This window comes from Dipodomys merriami, unplaced genomic scaffold (assembly GCF_024711535.1).
Source record: "Dipodomys merriami isolate MVZ:Mamm:240054 unplaced genomic scaffold, mDipMer1.0.p SCAF_15, whole genome shotgun sequence".
Classification (NCBI taxonomy): Eukaryota; Metazoa; Chordata; class Mammalia; order Rodentia; family Heteromyidae; genus Dipodomys; species Dipodomys merriami.
This window is the reverse complement of record NW_027202826.1, coordinates 31,959,035-31,979,324: the sequence shown is the minus strand read 5'-3', so window position 1 is coordinate 31,979,324 and position 20,290 is coordinate 31,959,035. Positions and strand designations below refer to the sequence as shown.

At 39.2% G+C, this 20,290-nt stretch overlaps 1 protein-coding gene across 2 annotated transcripts in view; it reads left to right on the top strand.

Moving 5' to 3' along the window:
* The window catches only part of Prdm5 (PR/SET domain 5), a 133,962-nt gene that overhangs the window by 89,201 nt on the left and 24,471 nt on the right, over positions 1-20,290 (top strand). For both annotated transcript variants that reach the window (XM_070022052.1, XM_070022051.1), the window contains 2 exons: positions 1,685-1,778; positions 9,845-9,930. In XM_070022052.1, coding sequence (XP_069878153.1) covers positions 1,685-1,778; positions 9,845-9,930 — 180 coding nt within the window. The remainder of the gene's footprint in view (positions 1-1,684; positions 1,779-9,844; positions 9,931-20,290) is intronic.

Sequence of the window (20,290 nt, the reverse complement as noted above, 5' to 3'; positions counted from 1 at the left end):
AGTTGGTGTAGAGGCCTGCCCCGTGTGTGTGTGTGTGTGTGTGTGTGTGTGCGCGCGCGCGCATGTGAGCATGCGCACGCACGCGTGTCCCTGCATGCATACATGCTCATGTACGTGCACATGCCAGTACTGGGGCGTGAACTCAGGGCCTTATACTCCCACTTGGCTTTTTCGCTTAAGTGGTGTTCTACTATTTGAGCCACACCTCTACTTCCACTTTCTGCTTTGCGGATTAATTGAAAATTAATACATTTTCTGGCCTGGGCTTCTTACTAACTGAGATCCTCATATCTCAGCCCCTGAGTAGCTAGAATTATAGGCAAGAGCCACTGAAGTCTGTCAGCTTTTTTAAAAAGCCTTCTCTATTTTTTCTCATAGAGAACAGTACTTGGGTATAATATGAACAGATGCATAGATGTGGACACAGCCCTGTGTGCTTTTTGTTACTGTGGAAACCAATATGATATATTATCTGCTTCTGTTTAATTTTCAGACTATATCTATTTTTTTTTGTCGGTGGTGGGGCTTGAACTCCTGGCCTGGGTGTTGTCCCTGAGCTGTTCAGCTTAAGGCTAGAGCTCTACCACTTGAGCTATAGTGCCACTTCCTTCAGACTATATCTTGCAAAAAAAATAAATAAATTTTATGGGAGCTGGTGGCTCACACCTGTAAACTAGCTACTCAGGAGGCTGAGATCTGAGGATTGCAGTTCAAAGGCAGCCCTGGCAGGGAAGTCCATGAGACTCTTATCTCCAATTAGCCACCAGAAAACTGGAAATGACACTGTGGCTCAAGTGGTACGTACAGCACTATCCTTGAGCTGAAGAGCTCAGGGACAGCATCCAGGCCTAGAGTTCAAGTGCCATGACCGCTGACACAAATAAATAAATAAATAAATAAATAAATAAATAAATAAATTCCTCAAAACCGTATCATAGAGAATACTAGAAGCAAATGCCTCCCCTCTCCCTAAAGGTCCTTGCCCTTGTCCTGAGTTGAGGAACATTGGAGCTTGGCATGTAGTCCTGTTTCTATTGTGATCTGAGTAGAAATCGGATGTCTTGATGAGACAGAGAGGCTGGTTTCAAACCCTGCACGTGTCCCTTCTTAAAACTCTCTGACACTGAAATTCACCTTTTCTAGTAGGATCATGAATTCAAGATAATGTTGAGAGCAGAAATGTTCGTATTGACTGTTAATGTGTCCTGATTTTGAAAGGCAAGTTAGATTTATATTCCTTCCTGCTTTGTGGTAAAAAAAAAAATCAGTTCAGACAAGTGGTACTTAAGTTACAAATGACTTTATTGAGATTAATTCTGTCCTCACAAAGAATGTGAGAAATGCTTCGAAAGAGGAGTTTCACGGTAGTACATGAAGCGCAGCCGCAGCCTCCTTCCAACTGTGGTTTTTCCCTGCATATGTTGGTTTTGAATAACTTAGGAACTCCATCAAAGCCTAAAAGGTAAACTCCTGAATTATTTTCAAATTAACACTAATGCACGATCTGAAGGGTTTGTATTAACTCCTGGGAATACCCATGATAAATTGTTTAAATTCTCACCGTGATATTAAATCATTTTAATGAAACATAATCCTGAAAAATAAGGAATTACTGTTGTCAGAGGCACTTAATCATCTTTGCTGAATTCTCCATTTTAACCCCTTCCTGTTCCTCTTCATTTAGACACATACTGGAGAAAAGGAGAAAGTTTGCCCGTATTGTGGCCAGAAATTTGCCAGCAGTGGAACCCTGAGAGTTCACATCCGCAGCCACACAGGTGAGGCCGGTGGCCCAGGCACAAGCAACAGAGAGAAACATTGTAGTAGGGTAGCCCTCTCCAAATCCACAATGACACCCTGATGCAGAACTAATCTCGCTAAGGAATTTTAAAACCCAAATCTTTACTCAAAAGAATTCTCAGCAACTACTTTTCAAAATTAAGTAAAATTCCTGAAGTAAAGACACTTTTATTTAATATTTTGTTTGTAACTTTAATGTTGCTTTCTATAGGATTCCAATGGATGGAATAATGCTTTCGCTTTTTATGAAAGTTGAAGGCCTTCTGTCTCTTCTGTAACTCAAACTGAAAGTGATTGTGTGTGTGTGTGTGTGTGTGTGTGTGTGTGTATACACACATGTACACACACACATACTGGTGTGTGTGTATACACATGTACACACACACACTGGGGCTTGAACTCAGGGCCTCAAACTCTCGGGGTTTTTTACTCAAGAATTGGCACTCCACTATTTGAACCACAGCTCTAGTTCTGGCTTTTTGCTGGTTAATCGGAGATAAGAGCATCTCAAGTCTGTCTGCCTACATGACTCTGAATCATGATCTTCGGATCTCAGCCTCCTGAATAATCAAGATTATAGATGAGAGCCACTGACAGACACCAAGCCAAAAGTGGTTTTTTAAGATTGAGTGCCTCTTTAATACTGTTATATCTGTGACATGGCTCGAAGATCTCTTTGTTCTGGGTTGTTTCCTAAAGGGTCTCCTTCTTTTCCTGTACAATTTCTCCAAACAAAGTGGTTATAGCTAGTGATGATTGATTGAATACTGATTATTTTTTTCTTCCTTCCCTCCCTCCCTCTTTTCCTTTGTTTCTTTTTTTTTTTTTTGTACTAGTCTTGGGGCTTGAACTCCACCTAGGTGATGTCCCTGAGCGTTTTTCCTCAAGGCTAGCACTTTAGCACTTGAGCCACAGCACCACTTCTGGCTTTTTGATGCTTAGTTGGAGATAAGAGTTTTATGAACTTTACTAATGTAGCTGGCTTTGAATTTAGATCCTCAGATTTTAGCCTCCTAAAGTCACTAGGATTATAAATGTGAGCCACGGGTAACTAAAAATACTGACTATTCGTAAGAGATCATTGTGTAGATTTTATTTACCGTGTAGATAAATACTTGAACTATGACTCTAATTTCTGTTCTGGTGATGACTTTACACTAGTCTGAAATTACTTTTCAGTAGCCAGGCTGTGTTTTTCTCTGGTAAACTGGAAGCTTGAAGCTTCCTACTCAAGAGATACACAGTCTGTGACTTTCTCTAACCCTTGTATACCTATACACTAAGATCACTGCAACAGCTGTGCTGTGAATGTAGAAGTATTAGCTCAAGCCCTCCAACTTACCAACAATATTAGACATAGGCGAAGGAAGGGACAACAGTGGAGCTCTTTTTTTTTTTATTTTTGAAAATTTGTGGCTAAACTGAGAACATGTATGTTATCTTAGGCACTTAAATACAGTAGATCCTTAGTATTTGCAGGTATATGCAGATACTGCTGTGAATGCTCAAGATAATGCTCAAGATAACTCTAAATTCACTCCAGTTTTCCTATACCATACCTAGAGTAGGTCTAAGCACCCATTCGTGAAACCACATTGAGGTGGCTATGCTGGTCACAAAATGGCTATTGTACACAGTAACACTACTCACCAACAGTGACATTTTATTTGGCATTGGGCTCCTTATCACAACTATTTTGGATATTTGGTTCAACTTTCTGAAACAGGCTGCCTTTCAACAAATGTGAACCTTTTATCTTATGACAGAACTAAGCACATTGTCTTTTTTTTTCCTTTCTTTTCTTTTTTCTTTTTCTTTTTTTTTCTTTTTTTTTTGTCAGTCATGAACTCTGGGCTTGGGCGCTGTCCCTGTGCTCTTCAGCTCAAGGCGGCGAGCACTCTTCTGCTTGAGCCACAGTGCCACTTCTGGTTTTCAAGTGGTTTATTGGAGATCAGAGTCTCACAGACTTTCCTGCCTAGGCTGGCTTTGAACCGTGATCCTCAGATCTCAGCCTCCTGAGTAGCTAGGATTACAGGCATGAGCCACCAGCGCCCGGCTGTCTTTTTTTTTAACATTGCTTTTTTGGATACCATTTGCTTTTTGGGAATACGTATTTTCCCAAAATTCAGGGCAAGAAAATGCTCAGCACATGACATAATCTAAACCCAATAAGTGTAACAACAGGGGGATGACAGAGAGTTTCTATCTATTGAACCATGGGTTACCCGTTTGAGGATTTAAGATGTTTATTGATTGATTGATTGACTTACTGTACTTGTAAGAAATCAGTGAGTAAAGCATGCTTCCCGTACTTGCAAATGACGCACTTAAGAACTAATTATGGGCCAAGAATTCATGGAATGACTGTGGATGACTAGGTGCCCCACAGAAGGAAAGAAAGCTCTTTTCACTCATAGCTTACTTAAAATGACAGGGTTGTTAGGACAGAGTGTAGCAGAAGCAGATAGCAACAAATGAAGAATAAGTGAAATTATGTATACTAAACCATGAAGTATTTAGTGTGGGCACATCATAGACATTAGTTAATAGTTAAACCTAATCTCTAAAATCTGATTGGCATTTGTTAAGACTACATCTCCCAAGTTTTAAAATGCATTGCAGTCATTAGTATTGGGTTGCAAGGATTTATTAAATGATATGATTTCTGAGGTTGTATTTTCTAGTTCCTAGGTTTGTTTCTTATAGTAACACTGATAATTTTCTAGCTCAGTATCTTTTATTCTTCGAATTTATCAAAATAAATGGTTAAACCTGTTGAAATTCTCATAATATAGTTTTATAAACATCCTATTTCTGGGCTCTTGATAGGAAATTTCATATCATGTTTAGAATAATTATAATTAATATATGAACTTTGGAGGAATACATTTGGGATGCCAATGTTCCTAATTAAGTCTTTCTTTTAATAAATATCCAAAGGAAAGTTGGTTAAAATTATTTTGGATTGTATTTTGAATCCTCAACTGTGTATGTTCTACAAACTTCTTTCTTGAAACTAAACCATAGTGACTTCCAAAATACCTTTCATAAATTCAGTTTTCCTTGTCTATCTAAAATTTGTTTTTGTCTTCCTTTGGGATTAGATGTAAATCTACAGTTAGTCTTTATTTCTAAGTCCCAAAAGAGAGTATGAGCAATGAAAATTTATACACTTGCACACACACACACACACACACACACACACACACACACACACACACACACACACACACATCCAATATCAATATTGACAGACTGGTTATATAAATTATAGTTTATCTATAAATTGGCCTATTGTGTAGATAATAAAAACATTACAAAATGCATTCACCAACATGAGAAGAAATGAAAAAGATTAGCTATCACATGTAAGGCTTTTCTAATACATTGAAGGAATCAAATTTATTTTTCTCATAGTAATCAAACCATCCATTAATATTTGGGGAAGTACAGTTACCCTTTTTATGACATCAAATACCACTAAGCTTGCAGGAAAACTATGATAGTCTCTTCATTACACTTACACTAATTGGTAACTTGCAACAATGTTACTTTGTGCAGCATTAAAAGCAGTGTCCTCCACACTGATTTTCTTATTGGCTCTTGCTCATTCTACAAGAAAGTGATATTTAGCTACTGAATTATTACCTTTTAGTTCTGGGAAGAATCTTAGCATTTATGTCTCTGTTTCATATTTTGGTTAAGCATTTAACTTTTGTAAATTTCTAATGGCTTCATGTTGTAATTGATTTTACCTTTGCTATGTTAACCATGGACCCAGCTGTGCCCTCAAATTGCCTTCTTTCTAGAGCCTCTTCCTTCTTCTGCATCTCTATTCTCATCTCCCTTGCTGTAGGTGAAGTCTGAAAACTTTTTTCCTTCTAACAACCACTCTGTGTTTACAATGTAGTGATTCATGGCATGGCTAGTGTACCCAATGCATCTCTTTTTGTAGGCTTTAAAATACATATTCCTGACTTGTAGAATAGCTCACAAATCACCTGGTCCTCTCACTGGGAGTAATATCCAGCAAAACATGGTAATTATCTAAAGCCAAAAACTCCATGTGCTTCATATAGAAGTAAACCAAGATTTAAGCTTTCTTCCCCAACATGACGTTTCTGACTTACTTCCATATTTCCTCCTCCTTCCCTCCCTCCCTTCCTTACTCCCTCTTCCTTACTCCTTCCCTCTTTTCTTCCTTTCCTTCCTCTCTTTCTCTTCTTATACTGTGGTTTGAATTCAGGACCTTCTACTTGAATGGCAGGCATTCTACTACTGTACTGTACTAATCTACCAGTGTTTCTTCCTTTTTTTTCTTCATTTCCCCACATTTTTATTGACACATATTAATTGTACCATGTGGGGAATTCATTGTGATATTGTGATAACTCTATGTATGCTATTGATTCTACTCGTTCCTTTTGTTTTCTTGTGCCTCTTTCCCTATCTTCCTTGTTTTATCTTTCACATATATATATTTTATTTTTAAGTAGTTGTACAAAAAAGTTGCCATTCAGCAGAGTAGTTTAGGAATACAGTGCCTCTTGATCAATGTCACCCCTTTCAACATTCTCACCCATCCCTCCCACCCCAACTCTTCCCTCACTTTTCTTAATTTTTAGGTTTTGTATTGGATTTTGTGCCTTCTAACAAAGCAATGCATGTATACAATGCATCTTGATCTGTGTCATCCCTTTAACATCTTCACCCCACTTCCCACCCACTCTTCCCCTTGTTTTTCTCAAGTTCTATGGTATATACTGTACATTCTACTGTATATTTCTATATACAGTATATTCTACTGTATATATCTACATTCTACTCATTTCCCCAGTTCATTTTTCTATCCCGCTTGACCCGCGTCTCTTGCAAGTATCCACTTCCTAGTGCTCATTTTGTTAGGCTTTGACTTAGTCTTTCTAACGAATTATACTATTGTGATCAATTCTTGCTTTTAACATACCCCCTACTCTTTCTCCTATCCTGAAATTTACCTCAGAATTATAGACACAATGTTTAATGCAATCTTGACTTGGAAACTTGAGAGTGTGCTGTTTGTTACCTATGGCTTACATACTCCAGATAGAAAGTTTCCTGCCAGAAAAAAAATCAGCTATTTATAATAATCACTATTTATTATTTAATATCCACAGTATAGATTCTGGAGCCAGATTGGAGACTTCACTCTTGTTTCATTTTCTCTCCTTCTGAACGTAGTGAGTGGCATTACCTCTTTAAATTTTAGTGTTCTCAACTGAAAAAAAAATAGGAATAATGGTAGTTTGTACAGCACAGTGTGGTTCTGAGAAATAAATGCAGGTGCATTTGAAGCCCCAGTGCCCAGCTCAGTGTGAGTATGTGACAGGCAAGCTGCCATGCTGATGGTAAGCTTTGCCTATGTCTTTACACTTTGGCCTCTACCCTCAGGTGGCTTTCCCGTCAGTGTCATCTGGCCTATCTGTCCATACACTTTTACACCAGGTGTGGGTCATGTGATATAGATGATGGTTTGATTGAAGAGGGGAAGGTCTGAGGTGAGTGAAGGTCTGTTCATGTTGCTGCTGTCCTCCGTGAAGGCCAGCACTTAGCTCTGTTTCTGGTGGGCAGCTCTGCCATTTATCATGTCGGTTTCCTACATCAGAATGACAGAGATGGCACTGTGCGGGTCAGCGGAAGTGGGAGACCACATTCTCCTGTGGGTTTATAACTTCTTGGGGGTCACTGAGAATTGGGCTCATTCAGCTAGGGAATCTACAGACTGTGACATGAATTCCATCAGTTGTTCATAAATTATGAAAGAAATCTTAGGAACAGCTTCTGGGTTTTTAAAGCTTTGGGCCAAAAGGTTAATTACTTCCCTAGAGTTCCAACCAACTTTCCATGTCAATAGGTACCGGCTGTGTTGGATTTTCTGTTACAGGCGAGCTTACATGCTGCTATTTGAATGTAGTCATAAATCACTGTCTTTGTAGTATTTAATTGTTTTTTTTTTTTTGGTAAATACCTGTGACTAGCTTAGAAATAAAGAGCTGTGTATTATAATTGGATTATATTTTTAGTAAATCCACTGTCGTTCTTTCTTTCATAATATTTCTTTTAAATGAATGATTTACTCTTTTTACAAATGTTTTGAAACATTAGAAAGATAGTAGCTGTGAATAATTAGGAGTAATAGTGGGATGATGATGGCCTTAATAAGTTAAAAAACAAGTATGATTGTGTGAAAACACAAATGAACATTTAAGTGTTTTTCCCTATTTTTAAAGAAATGAAATGACTGCCTTGTGTTGAGAGAGAATTTATTTTGCAGTATTGATTTTCTAAGTGCTTCATGAGTAACATGAGCTACAGATAATCTTCAGAATTCATCGACTCATGGTCTGTACAATCTGCATAGAAATTAATGATTTCCTTCATATCACACTTCAAGAGCCTCAGTTTCTCTTCAAGAAGTATTGATTGGCATTTTGGTATTCATAGGTAAAGTCTCCAGACCCATGGTTTTTGCTTGCTTAGCATCTTAAGATAATGACTGAACACCAAGCACAGTAGAGGAATGTGCCATTTGTTTCTTTTTGTAAAAATTCTTTTATTGGCATTCAGTTTCTACCCAGTTGATTTTTGAGTTAATAAAAAGCAGAAACAACAATTCAAAAGAGATGCATTCATTTTCTTCTTTCAGGAGAAGTATCATCTCTAGTTTCCTTTAAAAAATTTCAAAGGCGTTATTTTCCTTTTGTGCAGTACGGGGTTGGAGCTCAGGATTTCATGCTTCTTAGGTGTTTGGCCGCTTGATCCATGTCCCAGGCCAAAGACCCTATTGTTTTAGCCCATAAGCATAGTACATGTATCAAGGTTTGCTTGAATTTGGAATAATTCAGAGGAAAGAATGGAAGAGTGACATTTATCTTAGAATTTAGTGTTATGAATAACCAACTAGTGAATTAATAATACTGTCACAGACTCAATTAGATGAAGTATCATTTGTAATATACCACTGTTAATGTAACTTACATCTTTCTTTTTTGATATTGGGTATTCTGAAAGATTGATTAGGCCACAGTTGCTGTTGTTTTGTCAGTTTTGATGCTTAAATTCAGGGCCTGGGTGCTGTCTCAGAGCTTTTTTAGTTTAAGGCTGGCACTCTATCACTTGAACCACAGCTCCACTTTCTGTTTGTTTGTTTGTTTTTGGTAGTTAATTGGAGATAAGAGTCTCATGGACTTCCTTCTCAGTTGGCTTCATGCTATGATCCTCAGATCTCAGCCTCCTGAGTAGCTAGGATTACAGGTGTGAGCCACTGTACTGTGCTAACACAGTTTTAATCAATTCTTTTAACAAGCTTATTGATAGGTAAGTCATTAGATGAAAGGGGGAAGAACAATGGAAGGTGACGTTGATCAAGATTCATTGTACATGTAAACTGACATATTTAATTAAAACCCCTTTGAATAACTACTTAAGGGTAATAAAAATGATTAATAAAATGTGGTGTGTTTGCATATTAAAATCATCCTATCCATTGTCTACATTTTAGCCTGAGGAAAGCATGATAATTTCAGAAAGTGTTTATCAGTTGTTACATATTTTAAATGCTAATGGCTCTCTTTAACCTATACTAGTTTCACAAAATCATTTGGAAACTCCTACTTCTAACTAAAGTGGATTCATTTGTCTGAAACTTTTTTAACCAAAATTATCAGTAGACTGGTTAATTATAAAGACAGCATGATGACAGAAGAAATAGATAACACAAAATATTTTTTAACTATCTTAAAATTGGGAGGTTTTGGGGGAGCTGAGCTATTACAAGCAACATATATCAAAGCTTCTAGTGTCATGTTTGTGGCTGGGTGTTGGGTGTTTTCTCCGCGGGAGGAGAGACCACAGCAGGTGTTCCTGGTGCTACCCAGGTTGGTGACTTCTGTCCTGTGCCTAGAGATCTCTGGAGAGCTGGGCATATGTGGGTGAGGACAGCTGGCACGGGGCCTTGTCGACTACTTGACATTTCTTCTGACTCAGGGACTCCGTTTCCTCATAGGTGAGCGTCCCTATCAATGTCCTTACTGCGAAAAAGGATTCAGTAAAAATGATGGATTGAAGATGCACATTCGAACTCACACCCGGGTAAGACTGCATGCTGTCTTACGGCTCTTATATACCCAACTCACCCTGGGAATCTAGAAAATATGTGATGTACCAGGAGAACATTAAAGTGATTGGTCTTCGAACTTTACAACTTTGGTGGGGAGGGGGGGAGATGGGGGGAGGGGTAGGATACGAAGGGATGGGAAGGGGAAACAAAGCAGGAGGCTATAATGCTTGATAAGAAATGTACTCATTATCTTACCCATGTAATTGTAACCCCTCTGTATAGTATTTTCACAATAAAAAAAAAACATACACAGGTTGAGATGAACTATGGATAATCAAAAAAAATAAGGTGATTTGTCTTCAATTCTATGGTTATATTTAGGATAGACATTTGAAGATAACTTTCTTGGCTGTACTAGGTAAAGTGGTTTGTTGTTGTTGTTGTTGTTGTTTGGGGAGGGGGAAAGTGGGTGACAGTCCTGGAACTTGATCTCAGGGCCTGGGTACTGCCCCTAAGCTTTTCCGTGAACCACACAGCTCTACTTCTGGCTTTTTGAGAGATTAATTGTAGGTCAGAGTCTCACACTTTTCTGCCTGGGCAGGTTTCAAACAATGGTCCTCAAAGCTTCAGCCTACAGGGTAACTAGGATTACAGATGTGACTCACTGGTACCCAGCAAGATTACTGAATAAGTGAATGAATAAATAAAGGCAAATCATCATCATCAACACCATATCCAAACCCCCAAAAGGTCCTGATCCTTGGAATTAGAAATCAGTGTTAAGAAGTTATAGATGACCAACTAACAGATACATAGATTTTAAATATTTTATGATTAGAGAACATGAATAGATTGTTTAGTAGACTGTATCAGTAATAGGAATATTGTTGGATGGAGGTAAGTTTGGGAGCATCTGATCACTATGTGTACTTATAAGCAAGTGTATTTGCAGGAAAAGTGTCACAAGTCAATGAAATTGTGGGCAGGGGATGGCAGGGACATGCCATCTGGACATGCATCACTGAGCATTCTTAGGGTCCACGTGCTGCGTCTCCCTGGTGTCTCACTCTGTCTGATGGGGCCTTTGTCCCTCTACCCCTGCTCATGGACAGTTGCCAGTTGGTTACAGGTGCCTTTAGCAGAATGGAGCACCTGTCTCACATGCTTGAAAACAAGAATTCTGTGCAGTTTATCCCACGTCTGGGTGTGTTTTCTTAGCTCACTCATTTCCACATGTAACTGAATGTTACCTATTCTTGATTTTTCTCTGTGCATCTTTTCACTGCTGATGGTTCACACTGTTGTCCTAGCTACTCAGGAGGCTGAGATCTGAGGACTGTATTTCAAAGCCAACCCAGGCAGGTAAGTTGGTGAGACTCTTACCCTTAATTAACCACCAAAAAGCCAGAAGTGGAGCTGTGGCTCAAGTAGTAAAGTGCTAGCTTTGAGCAAAAAAAATGCTCAAGGACAGTGTCCAGGCCCCACATTCAAGCCCCCTACTTTCTCCTTCCCCTTCCCCCTGCCAGGAAAAATCTTTTCCATGTAGAAGAAAAGAAAAGAAGCTTTGCCACCCACAGTGGGTTTCTTATTCCGTTCTATTAAAAGCAAAGTCATACTATGACTCTTAGAAACTAGAATACTTACTAATATAAAACTACTTTGTAAGCTTCAAAGGATTAAACAAATAGCAGTGCTTATGATGATATGATTTAAATGTAAATAGTCAAAATGCTTATTTCAAAGTGAGCATCACAAAAGGAGTTTTAAATTGTATTAGGAAATTATTTTGTGTGTGTTACCACAGAAATATCAATAATGTATTATTCATTTAGAAGTTGCCAACACTTAGGTAAAAAGAATCCTTGTTCTTTGTAATGTGCCGATATTTTGTTGCCCTGATTACCTTAAGATAGACATGATTATACCATAGGAAATGCTACATAACTCCTTAATGGAAAAAAATACCTTTTACTCTGAGTGTCGGAGGCTCACACCTATAATCCTAGCTACCCAGGAGCCTGAGATCTGAGGATCATAGTGTGAAGCCAGCGTGTGCAGGAAAGTCTGTGATGCTATTACCTCCAATTAGCCATCCCAAAACCAGAAGTGGAGAGGCGGCTCAAATGCTAAGGCAACAGCCTACAGTGAAAAAGCCCCAGGACCAGCACAAAAAGAAGAAAGAAAAGTAAAAACAGAAAAGCACTATCAGGCATTTCTGCTTCTATATTCAGATGAAATTAGAAGATTTATTTTGGTTCTCAAAGTTTATGATGATGGGGGGGGGTGAATGTTTGAGAAGCAAGGGTATTAAATTTATTAACACTATTGAAGCTAACTTTTAATTTGCTTTTGGAATTAGTAACTGTTTTATTATTTCTAAGACCCACATATTTCATAGAGAATTTGATACACTTTGCTAGTGAATTATGTAAGGTAAATTTGGCTTTAAAATATCACGGTATTTTATTTGGCTCAGACCCTGGCTATTCATGAAATCTAGCATTCTTAATTTGTCATGAAAAGCTGCTTTTTCTTCGTGAAAGAGGGAAAAAATCAGACTATTTGAAAAATAACTTCCTTTTGGGGGACTGACCGCTTTATTTGTTCCCCCCATTTTTCCCTCTTTTCTGGAAGTTCTTTTTGATGGTCATGAACTAATTTGGTAGAGTCCCCTGGATTTTTATTTTCTGTTGAATTGGGGCTCATGAACTCATCAGTTCTCTTAAAAGTAGTAGCAGAGAACACGTTAAGTTCCCTAATTAGAAATATTTTTTCTTGGCATGCACAATGAGGTTCCTAAAATAAGGACTCTTGCTGGAATGCAATGAAGGCTTCTTTGGATTTCTATAGGCTTGGAGAAGAAGAAGTTAACATTTTAAAGAAAAAAATAGAATACGTTTTCTTTTAAATTCATTGGCAAAACTGACAACAGAAAGGTGGAATTAAAATTCTGTTTGACGATATTTAGCATTTCAAGAGCAGAGTCGTGTTTATATCAGGGTGTGAACAACCCCAAGAACTGAAGAGATTTATGTTGTTGTTGTTTTTAATGACTTTATTTTTGTGTATATGTTTTTGATTTGTTTGTTTCTTTTGGTTTTTGTGGTGTTGGGTTCCAAACTCAGTGCTGCATATTTATAAGACAAGCACTGAACTGCCTGCTTCACTCTACTGGCCTTGCTGAAGGTTGGTTAGCTCTGAGACAAGGTCTAGCTTTATGCTGGGCAGGCCTGAACTGCGATCTTTCTCTGGCTTACCCATGCAACTGAGATGACTTGCTCTGGCCACCACACCTAGCCACTGTACTTTTCCTGCTTATATCACTGTACTCAGCCATTGGTCAGGGTGAAGTCTTTTTTGCCTCAAACCATGATCCTCCAGTCTTTACCTCTTAAATAGATAGAATTATAAGCTACTGTCCTTAGCTTTTCTTTCAAGTTTTTTGATGGTACTTAAATTCTTACTCAGCAAGTCTATGATTTGTTTAATCTGTCTTGGGGATTAAACTCAGGACTTAGGCACTGTACCTTAGCTTTTTCCCTAAAGGCTAGAACTCTAGCAGTCCACTTATGGAATTTTTGGGCAGTTAATTGGAGAGAAGAGTCTCATGGATTTTCCTTCTTGGGCTGGCTTTGAACTGCTATCCTCATATCTCAACCTCTTGAGTAACTAAGATTACAGGTGTGAGCCACTAGTGCTCAGCTTGATTTTTTTTTTTAAAGGGCAATCAGATGTAGTCCTGTGCATCTAAACTACTAGAGGCAGTGATGGTGTGAAACAGTAGTTTCCCAGACTGCCACCTGTTCCTTCCTGTATGCACCTACTCCAGTCCTCAGCAGGAGAGGAATCTCTCATTCTTGAATCCAAGCTTGTCTCTCTAGCTTAATCAATAGAATGTGGCAGGAGTGATTTTTTTTCTGGTAAGTCAGAAGCTAGGTCAGTAAGAAAAGAGACAGCTTCTGGACTATCCAATGTCCTGTTTCATCACTCACTCGCATATAGAGCTTGCTTGCTGATGGGTGTGGAGTTGGGCTGGCTAATGCTTAGGTGGACATTGTAGCTCCTCCAGCTCCAGCCTTCATTACCCTGCTTAGTGCTCTCCTAAGAGAACAGATTAGAATGCAAGGAGATGGAAACATGTCAGTGGGAGATAATATTAAAACCCATTTCCTTTGTTTAAAAACAAAACCAGAAGGGAATTAGGTTATTTTCAAGTTATACTCCTGTGTTATTCATGAAAATCCCATTACAACAAATTGCTGCCACTGCTTTGATCACTGTGCCAAGGCTTGCTGATCTGCCCTGTGTCCTGGGTGCAAAATTCCTTTGTTCTGTACCTCTCCTAGATCCCAGGTACAGAATTTCTTTATTGTGTAAATGTTTACTAAGCCTGCTGTATGTTAGATCTGTGTTAGGTACTAGGAATCCATGGGGAAATGTGTTATATGGAATGCTTTGAGGTTGCAGGTGATTTCATGTGAAGACATGCTGGAGTGAAGATTTAAGACACGTGTGTGTGTGTGTGTGTGTGTGTGTGTGTGTGTGTGTGTGTGTGTGTGTGTGTGTGTGTGAGCATGCACGTGTGTGGGAGGAGGGAACAGGATAAAGGGTATTTAAACACTGGAGGAAAGTGTTGAGCTGTGGAGAATGCTTAGAAGGTTAGGTAGCCTCAGAATTGAGGCTTTTTTAGGTCTTCTAAGTACTATTTATTTATTTATTTATTTATTTATTTTTGGTCAACCTTGGAACTTGAACTCAGGGCCTGGGCACTGTTTCTGAGCTTTTCTGCTCAAGGCTAGTGCTCTACCACTTTGAGCCACAGCACCATTTCTGGTTTTCTGGTTTTAATTGAAGATAAGAGTCTCACAGACTTTCCTGCGCAGGCTGGCTTTGAATTGTGTTCCTCATATTTCAGTCTCCTGAGTAGCTAGAATTGCAGGCATGAGCCACCAGTGCCTCTAATACATTTTTTTCTTTTAGAGTATCATGTCTCTAGCATTTTAGTGGCCATTAGCCTCACCAGTCATCAACTAGCTCAACCTCAGAGTCACACAGATTTTTTTATTCTCTGGTTATCCTCAGAGCTCAGTGATTCTCCCCAGCGTCTTGCTAAGTTTTTCGTCCTGCTTCTGTAGGTTTGGGCTGAGATAAAGGAATGATTCAGGAATAATACAAACATTAGTGCCTTTTCCTGGATGCAGCTTGCTCTCCCCTCTTCCTCCAGAGCTAGTAATCAATACCTGCGCCTATAATCAATCCAAAGGATCTGAATCAGATTCATTCCTGACCAACCTGAAAGAAGAGCCCTCAGCACTGAGTAAATAACTGTTGTTACCCAGTAGGGCCCAGCAACACAAAGGCAAGGGTTATTCATTGTAGGTGTCTTTTCTCCCAGCTCTTAGCACAGCTGGAAGGGATACTTGTCCTTTAACTGAGGTATTGCTGGAATTGATGAGCTCCTTACCATCTGAGCATATGAATAATGAAAAAATAAAATTTCATTTGAAGGGATTATTTATGGAGCACTTAGTCAAGTGATGTATATTGCTTTTCTTCTGGACAACAGGAATTAAAGCAAAGCCCTGTGTTGTAACTTGGAAATCCTTAGGAGGGACCCAGAGGCTTTGTTGAATAGCTCACATAATTTCTGCCAAATGAAAAGCAAAAAGAGTTTGTCTTAGGAAACTCTGTGACAGTTTCTATTTAACTTTGCCTAACAATGACTTCAAAACAGTTGTTGAAATTATAGAGAACTGATTAAAGGAACCTTCCTTGACTAAGCAGTATGTTTCCAATTGGAATTGTTTGAGATTTGGACATGCATACACTTAGTCTTGGTTGGCCAACTAAGTTTTATTGAGACAGCTTCGGTGTCATGTTTCTATAAGGAAGGATAGGTCAGTGAAGGATGCACCAGGACAGGAAGCATGATGGGAATATCTCAAGGGCATGGGAAGTGCACATAGGAGGTCTCCATATCTAGAAGGGGGGAAGGACACATGCAAGGAAATGTGTGGGGTGAATCAGAAGTGAGTCTGCAAGGGTGGAAATTTCACTCAGGACCTCTATATCAAGTGGAAAGGGAGCCATCGAACAGCTAAAATTCTCCTGAAGGAAAATAAGAAGGATTAGGCAGAGAGGTTTGAGGAGGAGAAAGTGGTTTTGTTTCTCTGGAAAATGATGTGCTGCTCTATGTGATGCACACAGGTTCTAAGAAGTCCAGCAGTAGAGATGTTTCCTTGTTGTTTATTTTACCAGGCATCTGATCTATTATTTCAGAAGACAGAGGGAAAGAGAGACACACAGACACACAGAGACAGAGATAGAGGCATAGATAAAAAGGGAAGAAGGGAAAGGGAAGGAGAGACAGGGAGGGAGAGGGGAGCCAGTTTTCCTCTAATATCTCATTAGAGCCAGTGTTCTACAACTACGTAGAGATAACAAAACCCCAAAATGGTATAAATAAGAAATGAAATGGGAAAAACCCACTGAACTAATCCACCCCATGCTTGACTGAAACAATAAGAATACAGATCAACTTTGAGATGTGTCATAGTTACTTTACAAAATCCAAAACAAACCCAACTCACCCCACACTAGCTCCTCCCTGCCTACACATAGGACAGAGCCCTGATAGATGGTGATTCTAGGTTTGCTGCACCATCCACCACTTCCCAATTTTTTTTTTTGCTTGTCCTGGGGTTTGACTAAGGGCCTGGTCCTGAGCCTCTTTATGCTCAAGTCTAATGCTCTACCACTTGAGCCACAATGCCACTTCCAGCTTTTCTGAGTAGTTTATTGAAGATAGGAGTCTTAGGGACATTTCTGCCCCAGCTGGCTTTGAACCACAGTCCCCAGATCTCAGCCTCCTGAGTAGCTATGATGACAAGCATGAGCCACCAGGGCCTGACTCTGCCTCCCCTTTCTGCACCTCCATTTTTCCTCACCACCCAGGTGCATGCTGGACTTTGACCAGCCAGGACCATATGTCTTCCTAAAATAGCTCCATCTTCTTGGGTCCATGGTGCTTTTTGAGGATATACATATGTGCTAGATTCTCTCTTTTCCCCATTGCACTGGTTCTTTGAGGTCATAGCTTTTCTTAATAATCCTGGTCAGCCAGGACAGTCTATGCAGCCCCGCCTGCATTGCAGTGCATTGCCAATGCATTCATTATATCAACTCAGTTTTCTTTTGTAATCATGACCCAAATCAAACCCTTCCCTCCCCAACTGCTTCTCTCAGGTATTTGTAAAGTGATGAAAAATCTGACTTAACAGCTTCTCTTGCTAAAGAAAGTGTAAGATGGGAACCAGTGACTTATGTGTGTAATCCTAGCTACTCAGGAGCCTGATCACTGAGGATCACAATTTGAAGCCAGCCCAGTTAATCACAGAAGAAGCTAGAAGTGGAGTTGTAGCTCAAATGGTAGAGTGAGCACAAAGAAGTTCAGGGACAGCACCCAGCCCTGAGTTCAAACCTTGGTACTGGAACAAGAAAGAGAGACAGGGAGGGGAGAGGAGGGGGGGGGAGGGAAGGAGGGAAGAGTAAGAGAGGGGGAGGGAGAGAAGGAGAAAGAAAGGAAGGGAGAGAGGGAGGGAGGGAAGAAGGGAGGGAGGGAAGGAAAAACTAAAAGGCAGATATTTCCCTAGTTTATTTTGTTGCTTGAATTTAATCTTGTTCTAACTAGAGTGTTCTGTTTTACTGCTTGCTTTGCTATCAGTAAATACATTAACAGAAAAAAGACCTGTGGTCAATTAATTCACCTCCTCCATCATTTTAAACCCTCTTAACCCACAGCTGGGCAGTGTCTTGCACTGACTGACCTGCAGATGTGTTGTTTTCTCCCTTCCTAGTGGAATTCCAGGGCCTTGCTGACTACTCAGTGCAAACCACAAGAACTCACTTGGTATCTGCAGAAGTGACTATAAAGCATCAAAGTCAATATTCCTGTTCAGTCAGTGGTGGTTCAGTGAAGGTGCCTCTTTATTTCCCAGGGGCTTCTGTATCCATCCAAGGGCACAGGCCAGAGACCCAGTGGTGTCAGAGAACCAGTTCATCTCCCTGCCTCAGGAAGCCCTATTTGGAATAATGAATAGAGTTCTTTCAAAGATGCCTGTGACAGGCCTTGGTAAATCAACAAAGAACATAAACAAAGAATAGATACCATAGAGCAGTTTTCAGATTTAGTTACAATAAGACTATAAATATTTAGCATTTAGGCTGATTGTTGCTACACCACTACTATTTTATCTTAGACTTTAATTATATATTTCAGGACTAAGGGGAAAGTATATGCTGTCTGCAATCTATAAAGAGAATTTTTTAAATCATTTTTAAGCAAGGCAATATACAATTAAGTTTTTAAAAGAAATGGAGCCATTATTCTTAGGAAAGTAGCACAAATTTTCAATACTATTTTCTTTGTGAAATAAAGTTTGATACTTGTTCTGTATTCTATTCAGAGAGTTCTAACTACTAAATTGTTGTAAGGGTCTTGAAATAGCCCAGGTAAATAATACTGTGTGCCTGTACTCTTACCTATTTGAGAGACAAACATAGGAGAATTGTAATCCAGTGTTCTTCAGGAAAAAAGCTACAGACCCTATCTGAAAAACATATAAAAAGGGGTGAAAATGTGAATCAAGGGATAGAGCACTTTCCTAGGTCCTAAGTAAAAACTCTGGTAACTCCTCCCCCCCAAACAAAAATCATGTAATAAGAAACTTTTTATGCAAGGGTCCCATCCATTAATGGATTCCAAGAACAGTGCTATGCTGACATTCTGACATGATTTTTTTCCTTTAAGTCACCTAATTATATTTTAATAATTTGTGTGCCTCATCAATTCTGAATTAAATTATTCATATGCCTATCATGATAATAGACAAAAGCAGATTAAATGATCAACATTAATATGACTCAACACATTAGATACCCTTACTGGGTTCTGATTATATGCCAAGCATTAAGAGAAGCAGCCTCCTTCCCAGAGGCTTCAAGAGAACTTAAACCTGCTACCTAGAATATTGTGTTCCTCACTGTCAGCCCTTGTCCTTCCCTCAGTTCTCTTCTCAATGATAAATTACCTTTCTTTAGCATATCTTTGAAGACTTCCCACTGGAATCATATTCTCTGTTCTATACTGTGTTCTATACTATGTGTTCTATACTGTGTCTTCCTATTATGGGATATCTGTAGTATGAATATTATTCATTTTTCTGTCATCTAAGTCTTCCTCTAAAGACTATTCAAGTGAGGTCCAGCTATAGTGACACTTGCCTATAATCCCAGCTACTCAAGAATAAAAGATTAGAAGGATAAAAGTTCAAGACCAGCCGGGACAAAAAGTTAGACCTATTTTAAACAGTAAACTGGACATGCTGGTACATGTTTGTAATTCCAGTGAGGCAGGAAGAATGGGTAGAAACATCGTATTCAGAGGCTGGTCCTGGTCATCAACATGAGAACCTATCTGAAGAATTAAAAAAAGTAAAAGAGATCTAGAGGTGTGACTGAAGTGGTAGAACATTTGCCTATGAGACCCTCAGTTCAAAATACAACATCACTTAAAAAAACTTCAGAGTTTATTAATATTGAAAGTTTAATGCAACAGTAGGTAAAATATTGTGAGATTTGATCTTGGTGGGTAAGCAGAAGATAAGCAATTGTACAAAGCAAATGAGTACACTGTGTTCCGTGACATCATATCCTGGGGAAATTAATGCAGGGGTTTGGTTCAGGAAGAACCCAGTTGGTCTTTTATGAATATTTGGATATGATTAAAGGTACATAAGTGTTCTCTGAAATCATCAGTGCCTGGAAAGAATAGAAAGAACGTATATGTATCTATGCATAGATTTATTTATTTAATTTTGTTTCCCATCTCATATGTTCAAGGTTGTAAAATAGGAACCAGAATGGAGAACAATTTCCCAAACATACTTTGCTCACCACATGTTATTTATTTATATTGTAAAGACCTATCAGACGGACAGATTGTTTTCCCAAGGTTTTCTTTTTCTTTCCTAAAGCTCTGGTTTGCAGTGATTGTGGTGCTGATTGCTCATGTCCTTGACGCCAGACTCCACTGGGTGAGAAGCCTGGCTTACTGATCTGAGATTTCATGTTCTGGAAATCTCAGAGCAGAAGTAATGGGCATGGGGAAGACTCTAGGGTCTGCTAGTCAGGTCTGAGGCCTTTCACCACCGGGCAATATCTGACCCAGGAAGAGTTGAGAGAGACATAATCCCTCCATCCAAGGACCTGTGGTTGCTGTCACATGAAACTGACTGTAGTCCAGTGTTCCTCAGTGATACTGTTCTCCTTTACCCAGGAATGTTGGAGAGTTGAGAGCCTCCTTGAGGTTCACTGAGTACCTGACCATCCGGC